This window comes from Physeter macrocephalus, chromosome 17 (genome assembly GCF_002837175.3).
Source record: "Physeter macrocephalus isolate SW-GA chromosome 17, ASM283717v5, whole genome shotgun sequence".
Taxonomy (NCBI): domain Eukaryota; kingdom Metazoa; phylum Chordata; class Mammalia; order Artiodactyla; family Physeteridae; genus Physeter; species Physeter macrocephalus.
In genome coordinates this window covers 6,631,422-6,642,102 of record NC_041230.1, presented here as the reverse complement: position 1 = coordinate 6,642,102, position 10,681 = coordinate 6,631,422, and the positions used below count along the sequence as shown (strand labels likewise).

The window sequence follows — 10,681 nt, the reverse complement described above, 5'->3', positions numbered from 1 at the left end:
ATATATATATATATATATATATATATATATATAATTCTGCCCTAGGTTTTTAATAGAACTTTAATAGAAGATTAAGAAAATTCTTTTTCATTCCTATTTTGCCAAGAGTTTTGAGCCATGAATGAGTGTTGAATTTTATCAAATGATTTTTCTGCATCTACTGAAATGATAATATGGTTTTTCTCCTTCATTCTGTTAGTGTGGTGAATTACACTGATTGATGTTCAGATGTAAAGCCAACCTTGCCTTCCTGGGATAAACCCAATTTGGTCATGATGTTTATCCTTTTTATTTATCATTGGAGGCAATTTGCTAATATTTTGCTTAGGATATTGTGTTCACGTTCATGAAAAAATGGCCTGATATTTTCCTTTGTTGTAATGTCCTTATAAGTTTTTGGTATCAAGGTGATTCAGACCTCATCAAAGTTTGGAAGTGTTCCATCCTTTTTTATTTCTGGAAAGATTTTGAAAGATTTATGCCATTTCTTAATTGTTAAAAAAATATCTGGAAGAATACACTGGTAAATCTCCCTGGGATTGGAGGGGGCTTGTGCATAAGTTTTAAATTACAGACTCAATGCCTTTAATAGTAAATATAGAATGGTTCAGTTTTTCCTTGTGCCAGCATTGTTGAGGTTTTCAATGAATTTACCCATTTAATCTAAATTTTCAGCAGTTTTGACCAAAAGTTTTTTGCAATATCCTCTTATTATCTTTTTATGCCAGTAATTTCTGTAGTAATGTCTCCTTTTTTTGTTACTGTTATTAGTTATTTAGGGCTTCTTTCTGGTTTTTTTCCCCTTGATCAGTCTTGCTAGGGCTTTATCAATCTCATTCATCTTTTTAAAGAGCCAGCTTTTGGCTTGTTGATTTTCTTTATTGCACTTTTGTTTTCTATCAGTAGATTTCTGGTATTTGAGATGCTTGCTTAGATCTCCAAGTTTTATCCTTTTTTCTCCAGAGTATGTATTTAGGCTGTAAATTTCCCCCTAAGCACAACTTACCTGCATGCTGCAAGTTTTTATAAGTTATACTTTCATCTTCGGTCAGTTAAAAATACTTTCTGTTTTCAGTTGTGATTTCTCTTTTGATCTATTAGTTATTTAGACATTTCATTGTATAGTTTTCAGATATCTGGGGATGTTCTTTGTTGTCTTTTTGTCATTTGTGTCTAGCTTAATTCCACTGACTAAAAAATGTGATTCTATTCCTTTAACGTTTATTGAGATTTGTTTTATGGCCTAGAATATGGTCAATTTTGGAAAATATTTCATATGAATGTGAAAAGAATATATGTTCTGAAGTTAAGTGCAGAGTTCCATATATATGAATTAGGTCAAGTTTTTATCATATGGTTCAAATCTTCTGTATCTCTCCTAAATTTTTGTTTGAATGTTTAATTGTGGATTTGTCTATCTCATCATTTAGTACTATCAGGTTTTTCTCTATATACTTTTAGGTTCCTACAAACTTAGGATGTCACTGTAGCTTCCAGTTGGATTGACATTTTATAAAATGTCTCTTGCAAGTCTCTATTAATACTTTGACCCTTATATCTACTTTTGTTATCGGTATAACTACTACACCACTTTTCTTTTAGCTAATGTTTGCATGGCATTTTCCCATGTTTTTACTTTCAACTTTTCTATATTCTTTTGTTTAAGGTGAATCTCTTTTAAGCAATATATATTTAGATGTTTGTTTTGGTATTAAGTCTGAAAATCTTTGTCTTTTAATTGGAGTATTTAGTTCATTTACTTTTAATGTAATTACTGATTTAGTTGTGTTTAAATCTACCATCTTCCTATTTGTTTTCTACTTGTTCTGTCTCTTCTTTAGTTATTTTGCCTTTTCTTGCTTTTGAATTCACCAAGTATTTTTTTAATTGTCATTCCATTTTCTCCTCTGTTAACTTATTAGATATGCATTCTTTTATCGTTTACTCTAGAGCTTACATTAATTCTCACTTAGTACAATCTAATATAAATTTGTACTTGTACTATTTCCTAGACAATGCAGAGACCTTACAACCTTTTAGCTCCATTTACTCCCCTTCCATTTGTTGTACTCTTGTTATCAGGTATTTTTATTTTACATATATTTTAAACCCCACAAGATTATTTTAAAACACTCTGAATATTAATTTAGTTTTAACCACATATTTATTCTTCGGGTGGCTTTCATTCCTGTACTACCTTGCTTCCATTTGGGATCATTTTCCTGCTGCCTGGAGAATTCTCCTTAGTATTACCTTTATTGTGCTCTGCTGTGGTGAATTCTCTCAGCTTTCATCTGAAAGTATCTTTATTTTTTACCTCCATCTTTGAAGAATATTTTCATTGTGGTATATAGAATTCTATATGTAGAATTCCATATGGCAGTCATTTTCTTTTAGTGTTTTGAAGATGTCATTCCATTGTCTTTCTAACTTTCATTATGTCTGTTTAAAAGTCAATGTAGAGTGTTATGATTGTTGCTTTGAAAGTAGTGTATCTTTTCCTCCTCTGGCCATTTTAAAAATTTCCTCTTTTGTTTTCTGCAGTGTTTTCCTATAAATTGCCTAGGTGTGGTATTTTTTTTTTGTCTTGTTTTGGTTTTGATATCTATCTGTCTATCCTGTGTGGAGTTTGAAGACCTTCTTGACTTTGTGCCTTGTTGTCTTTCATCAGTTTTGGAATATTTTCATTCAGTATCTCTTCAAGTATTACTTATGTTCCTGTCTCTCCTTTTCTTCTGAATCTCCATTTACATAAATGTTAGACTTTTTCACCATGTCCCATGTCTCTTACACTCTTTTGTGTATTTTCCTATTGTTTTCCTTAGCATGCTTCAATATAGATATTCTCTATGAACCCATATTTCATTTCCTCTCTTCTATTGTGTCCAAAAGATTGTTACCCCACCTAGTGAATCCTTAATTTCACAAATTTTATTTCTTTATTCTAGTGTTTCCATTTGATTATTCTATATAGATTCAAAATCCTCATCTTGTCATCTCTTAGACATACTAATCTAAGTGTAGACTTTATCTTAAAGTCAACACTTGTTGTTAGCAAGAGGGTAGTCTGATATAAGCTACTCAAATGTAGCAGTGAGCAGAAATCTCATGCATATTATTTAAAGAATAGCAGGGAATTTGGAGTCTCATGTGAAATGTCTTGGATTTTACATGTTGCTCACAGATTTAAATATTCTAAAAACACCTTAGGGAGGCCAATTAAAACATTTCTTCAGGCTGGCTCCAGCTAGTGTGACTTCTCACCTAGATAAAGTGAAAGTTGGAAGTGAGCTTTCTCACAGTGTCCCCATAGCCCTGTTTACTTGTTTAGAAAAGATTCCCTGGGTTAAGGAGAGAGACAGAGAGGGAGAGAGATGGAGGGAAGCAATAGGGGTATAAATGTTAATATGTCTCAGACAGAGGGTCTTTATAAAGTTCTGGGAAGCAGACAAAAACTCTAGATGGTTTTGTAGACCTGAGAGCAGAAGGGATGTGTGACCCACTCTCGGGGTGAGGGTGGCAGCAAGATAACGTAAGCGTACAGCTTATGCCAAACATAGCCTGTAAAATTCCCACATGGGGTAGGGGCATGACCAAGAGAGCCCCCAGCCATTAGAAGCCAGGTAGAGGAAGGCAGGATATCTTAGCAAAGACCTAGGTGAACCTCCGACCTCACCCACTCAGCACAGCACTCTCCCCCTTGTCCTTTCCTCCTTAGTCACTCTGGCCTCCACACTCTTTACATGTACTAATCAGTCAGCCATGTCAGGGTCCAGCCCTCTCCTGGAAATATCCTTCCTTCAAATACCCACATGGCTCTTTATCTCACCTCACTTAGGTGTTTGTGAAAGTTCCCCTCCTCAGAGAGTGCTCAGACAGGCCTGCTCATTCCCCTCTAAAATAGCCCATCCCCACACACGAACATTTTACTTTCCATCCTCATTTCCCTGCTCTATTTTTCTCTTTAACAGTTATTACAGTTGATCCTCCTTATTCAAGGATTCCACACTTGTGAATTCACCTACGCACTAAAATTTATTTGTAACCCCCAAGCCAATATCCACAGTGCTCTCATAGTCATTTGCAGACATGCACAGAGTGGTGAGAAAATTGAGTCACCTAACAATGAGCGTTCCCAGCTGAGGCCAAACAAGGTGACCCTCTGTCTTCTTGTTTTAGCTCCCATGCTGTGTTAGCAAATATCCTTTTCATGGTCTATTTAGTGCCATGTTTTTTGCATTTTTGTGCTATTGGTGATTTTGCTGTTTAAAATGGCTCCCAAGCATGGTGCTAAAATGTTCCTAAGTGCCTTATGAAGTAAATGCATGTGTTAGATTAGCTTTGTTCAGGCATGAGTTACAGGGCTGTTGGCTACAACTTCAATGTTAATGAATCAACAGTATATATTGTGTCTTTAAAGAAAAACATACATAAAACAAGGTTATGTGTTGATCAGCTGACAAAAATACTGTGACCAAAGGCTTATAGGACCCTAACTTTGTATTTCTCCTAGGACCACTGTTTCATTATCTTGTAATTCAGTGACTTTATAGAACATACTTCCATGAATAATGAGAATCTACTGTATCTGACATTATGTTTATTATCTGTCTCTTCCACTAGAAGGTAAGCTCAAGGAGGGCAGAGGCTTTGTCTAAACTGTTCACTGCTTTGATTAGAATACCAACCAGCACATAGTAGGCATTCAGTAAACATTTGTGAAATGAGTGAACAATGGCAGGTCAAGCCTGCACAATAATTATTTTTAAATATTTATTTATTTATTTGGTTGCACCGGGTCTTAGTTGCAGCAGGGGGGCTCCTTAGTTGCGGCTCCAGGGCTCCTTAGTTGCGGTTCACCAGCTCCTTCGTTGCGGCCTGTGGGCTCCTTAGTTGCAGCATGCGGGCTCCTTAGTTGTGGCATGTGAACTCTTAGTTGTGGCATGCATGTGGGATCTAGTTCCCTGACCAGGGATCGAACCCGGGCCCCCTGCATTGGGAGCATGGAGTCTCATCCACTGTGCCACCAGGGAAGTCCCATAATTATTTTTTATTTATTTATTTATTTATTTTTTTGCGGTACGCAGGCCTCTCACTGTTGTGGCCTCTCCCATTGTGGAGCACAGGCTCCGGACGCGCAGGCTCAGCGGCCATGGCTCACGGGCCCAGCCGCTCCGCGGCATGTGGGATCCTACCAGACCGGGGCACGAACCTGTGTCCCCTGCATCGGCAGGCAGACTCTCAACCACTGCGCCACCAGGGAAGCCCCATAATTATTTTTAATTTGAGAACTGAGAAGAAGTTTAGGAAAGGGTTTGGGAAGGGGGCAACTGAGAAAAATATTTGTTTGTTTAAAATGAATCAAGTCATGCAGATATCTGTGGGAGGACCAGCATGTGCAAAGGTCCTGAGGCAGGAGCTCTTTACTTGCCTGATATGTTCAGGGGACTGCAGGGAGGCAAGCATGGCTGGAGCAGTTGGGTGGGGAAGGGTAGGATGTCAGAAGGGAACCAGAGAGGATTTATTCACCTCTCCATCCCTAGTACTAAGAAGTGTGCTCAGACATAGTAGGTGTTCAGAAAAAATGTGTTGAATGTTCACATGTGACACTTTAACACCAAAGTAGGGTGATGGTAGAGAAAACCCTGAATAGACAAATTAAGTGTCCTGCTGACCAAGCAGAGTGGGAGGCTTATCACAGAAATGAAATAAGATTGTTAACTTGTCACAGAACAAATGTGGGAATTGTGACCTCACATCCCATGGGGCTGGACTACAGTTCATCCTGCTGCCCAGGGGCTGAGACTTGAGTTTCATGGATGACCTCACAAAGTCCAGGGTGGTGCCCAGCCCACTGCCACAGTCCCAGTCCACCATGCTGACCACCCTGTGGCTGCTGCTCAGCTTTGCTGTCCCGGTGCTGAGGTCACAATTTTCCATCAGCTGTCCTAATCGGCACTGCCAACTGGCCCTACTCTCAAACAATGATATCTTCCTGCACTGCAATGCCTCTGGGGCACAGTGGCAATTCTTCTTCCTGCCAGTCAAGACCACCTGGACCCACAACCCCTTCACTAACTCCAACATGGAAACAATGCCCGATGGCAGCCTTCTCATTAGAAATCCATTGCATTTGCAGACAGGCTTCTACAACTGCCAGGACAAGGATGGCAAGAAAGTGGTACAGTACGAAATTGACTTCCAGGATATTGAAACCATACATATCACACACAAAGACCTGGGCCAAGAGCCCCTGCAGAATGAGACCCTGAGTCTGGGTGGCAAGGAGCTCATCTTCACCCACTGGGAGCCCTGGCAGGACTGTAACCGCTGTGGGGAGCCAGGTGAGCGCAAACGCCTGGGGTACTGCTACATCGAGGAGCCCCTGGAAACGCCCATGCCCTGCTGGCTCTATCTGGGAGATGTGAATCTGTGGTCCAGCCGCACGCGGCCTGAGATGCAGGTGGAAGCCTGCCACGTCCAGTGCATGTCATCAAATGTGGAATACGTCACTTTTGACAGCTTCAAGCTCAGTGAGAAGTTGGGATCCGCATGGCTCACCTGCCCCTTAGGATCCATCTACAGGTGATGGAAGCAAGTTCCAGCCCTGCCCTTGGCCCCTTGCCAGGCTCTCCCCATCTGGGAGCCTTTGTGGGTTAATCTGCGCAGAGACGGAGGGGTTCTACGTGGGTCAGCCCCGCAGGCTCTCTCCACTGGCTTCTTTAGATATTCCTTTGGCAAGCATCTCCTGGTGCCCACTGAGTCACACCCAGGTAGAACAAGGACAGCTAACACAGAGGGAGCGCTCAGCTGACTCCGTGTCCAGCCCTATGCTGGGTGGTGCTATGGACACGGCAGTCATCAGACAGCTGCAGGCCTGGCCCTTAGGAAGCCCCCAGCCCAGGGGGGAGACGGCCCAGGGCGGTCAGGGCTGGGATGGGAGAAGCCCAGGCAAATGTTGGGGCTGTGCTGGGGGTAGCCCGGGAAGCTGTGAGACTCTGAGGCCTCAGACTCATCTGGGAAGGTCAGCAAGCCTGGGAGGAGAGGACGGTGCCCCAGGGATGCCCATCAAGACCTGTGCCCCGGTGCTCCCATCCATGTTCTTGTCTTCCTGCCTGGAGCCCCTGGGAAATCTCCCCGGCCTCTCATTTTCCCCAGCCCACGTGCCCCTACCCCAGTAATAAGAACTACAGCCACTCAGTGCTGCGCTTTCCCCATGGGCTGGTTCCTGGGCAGGCTCTCTTAATAAACTCCAAGGAGGCCCATTTATAGATGGGGAAACTGCAGCTCAGAAGGGGGCAGTCCTTGCCTGGGGGAATCCGTGGTGGGAGGTGGCAGCGCAGACCCCACAGCTCACATACTTGGCCATGGGGACCCTCTTGCCCTCCTTCCCCGCTTACCATTGGCAGCCTCTTCCTTGCAAGCGGGGAGCCGGAGCAACCTCTTGGGGCCTCTGCAGCCACAGGCTCTGTGGAATCTGGCCTCACCGCGTCCATCTGGTTTTCTTTCCCTTGCTCATTCCAGCTGTCACTTCTATTCTTCTCTTTTTCTCTATATATCTTTTTGTCTCCCTTTCTCCTTTCTTCCTCCTCCTCAAAGTATAAAAGTAACACCTGCTTCCTTAAAAAAACCCACAATTCAGAAATGTAGGAATGTGCACGTGACCCCTCCTCCCAACTAGACCGGGACACCTACTCTGTGTCTTTGCCAGATAAGGGGCACCCAAGTGCCCATCACAGGGAACTTAAGAAGAGAGGTCAGTGAGGCTTCAAGAATTGCCAGGTCTCTAGGGAGCTGAGGGGAGTAGAATTTCATGTGAGGTTTCTGTCTCGGGCTCTGGATTCAGCCAGGCCTGGGTTCCAGTCCTAGCCCTGACACTTTCCTGCTGTGTGACTTTGAGCCTATGGCTTCTCTCTGGGCCTCAGCTTCCCCATCTGTAGAATAAGGGTTGTATTAGTTTCCTATGGCCGCCGTAACAAAGTACCACAAACCAGGTGGCTTAAACCAACAGAAATTTCTTCTCTTACAGTTCTGCAGCCTAGAAGTCTGATCAAAGTGTCCGCAGGGCCCTGTACCCTCTGAGGTGCTGGGTAGAATCCTTCCTTGCCTCTTCCTAGTTTCTGGTGGTGGCTGGCAATTCTTGGTCTGCCTTGACTTGTAACTGCATCACTCCAGCCTCTGCCTCTGTCACCACCTGGCGTTCTCTCCGTGTGCCTGTGTCTCTTCTCCTTTTCTTATATTGGATACAGATCATATTGGATTTAGGGCCCATCTGACTCCAGTGTGGCCTCGTCGGAACTAATTACACCTGCAACAACCCTATTTCCAAATAAGGTCACCTTCTGAGGTTCTGGTTAGGACATGAATTTGGGGAGTACAGAGGTCTTGCTGGCCCTGGCCTCTTGGGGTCATTGTGATCTCTAAGGGGGCAAATGCCTGTAAAGACACAACAGTGTCTGACACGGGGTTCCACTCTCTAATAGGTGTTACTATTGCTTTTATGATCACTGGCCTTGTCAGTATTGTCTGTTGACAGTCCCCTCTGTTTCCCAGCTACAATGGGTGTGTTATATGCCTGATTCATGTATTCACTTATCACATTTTTTCCCTGAGCATTTACAAGCCAAGCACTGTTCTAGGTACCAGAGATGCAATGAAGAACAAAACTGAAAAAGATACCTGCTCGCAGAAACTAACACACCATTGTAAAACAATTATACTCCAAAAAAGATGTTTAAAAAAAAAAGATACCTGCTCTCATGGAGTGATAAACCAGTTACATGAATGAAACACAGTTATTATATTATATTATATTATATTATATTATATTTTATTTTATTTTTGGTAGAAAAAATACTTTATTGTAATAATCATTTATCACCATCATATAAGTATCTGTAGTAAAAATATGTTAAGTATAAACTTCTTTATAATTGCCACAAGAAAATTATAAACCAATTTCACTTTTGAACATTGTTGGAAAAACTCAATACAATTTAGCAAATGAAATACAACTCAAAAGAACAGCTGCTGGTGGTCTGGAGGGGTTGACAGCATCCTCAACTGACAACCAGCAAGGAAACGGAGACCTGTATCCTACAACCCTACAACCGCAAGGAACTAAATTCTGCCAGCAACCTGAACAAAGTTGGAAGGAAACACACAGTATTTTAGATGGTGATAAAGGAGGGGGAATGGGAGTGAGGGAGGTGAAAGTTTTAAATAAGGAGGTCAGGGAAAGTGTCTCTGAGAAGGTGCCATCAGCCAACAAGACTGAGAGAAGGTGAGAGAGCCCTGTGCGCTGAGGGAGAGCGTTTCAGGCCGAGGGAACGGCCAGGGCAAAGGCCCTGGGGCAGGACTGTGTCCAGCATGTCAGAGGAACCTCTAGGAAGTGTGGCTGGGGCAGAGTGAATGAGGGAGAGCAGAGGAAATGGGGCCAGGCAGGTAAAGGGGGGCACGTATCAATTAGGGAGTGTCCTTGCTAATTCCTCCAGATAACTCTCTGAAGTTGTGGCAGTCATGACACCCCCAGGTTTCTTTGAGCCTTCAAATGGAGGCTCAAAGAGCTATAGAGGCATTTGGCCAGTGGCCAGGGCAGTAAGGGGCAGGGCTCTGAGAGCTCCCAGCCTTCCAGCCCCCATCCTCCCCTTACTCACTGCTGGGTCTCTCTCCTTGGAGGGGGTGCTCTGTTTGCTGTTCCCAGGGAGAAGGGAGAAGGGTGCTGCCGTCTCCACCTCTTTTCAGACATCGGTCCCCCCTTCCTCTCTGGGGCGCTGCAGCTGACCTTGTCCTCCTTTGCAGGCCCATCATGTGGGAAGCCGACAACATCCCCCTGACCTGGAAGGACCAGCTCTCGGGCCAGGCTGTCAGCACCGTCCTGGACACCTCCAACGGCGGCAATCGGCTGCAGGTCTTCCAGCCGGCCACTTACAAGTGCTTCGTGCAGCAGGAGCTCTCGGCTCAATTCAACCCCAAGTCCGATCTGGATATACTGGCGTCTCTGAGCACAGAAGACTTTGGACAACAGCCAGAGGTACAGGAGGCCCAGAAAGGAAAGGCTGACTCCGTCCTCAAGGGGCTGAGGCTGATGCTGCTAGTGGGCACAGTCCTGGGCCTGCTTGGGGTGCTGTTCAAACACTTCCACCCTTCCCGGGGCAGGAAGAGAAACCAGGTGTTGCTGGTGAAATAAAGCGAGCCCTCGGGGCCCAGGAGGCCTGGCCCCCTGTGCCTTCATCGCCCCACCTGTCCTCCCGTAGCTCCCGCCCTGGGCCCACCCACACCTCCCACTCTGAACGTGTGTGGACCAAAACAGACCCGGGGCCACAGCCAAGGGTGACTGACCTCTCCCTGGTCCGGGTCCTGCTCTGTTAACTCATTCACAATCCCCATGCCACAGATGAGGAAACTGAGGCTAGGCTACCTGTCTAGTCATTGGATGGGGGGCGGGGCGCCAGTTCAAACCCAGGTTGCCTGGCTCAAGCCTCGTGCTCCTCACCGGGAGGAAGGGAGGGATGCAATGAGGCCATTTTGGGGACGAGTCTCTGGGTGTGTAAATTGTAGCCACGTCACTCACTGCTCTCCCAAAGACGAGAGCGGGGACGGCGGATGGGAGCGGGTCACCCTCACACCCCCCAGATCTGCACTGGGCTGCTGCATTTCCTTGCCCGTCCCTTGCTCCCAC

The 10,681-nt window shown here is 44.6% G+C and overlaps 1 protein-coding gene across 1 annotated transcript; it reads left to right on the top strand.

Annotated features, from left to right (window-relative positions):
• Window positions 1-5,875: 5,875 nt before the first annotated feature.
• Window positions 5,876-10,225, top strand: LOC102990436 (protein FAM187B-like). Its single transcript, XM_007106529.2, has 2 exons — window positions 5,876-6,585; window positions 9,802-10,225. Exons 1-2 carry the CDS (start codon window positions 5,876-5,878, stop codon window positions 10,187-10,189), a joined length of 1,098 nt encoding a protein of 365 aa, XP_007106591.1. The 3' UTR covers window positions 10,190-10,225.
• Window positions 10,226-10,681: the final 456 nt, after the last annotated feature.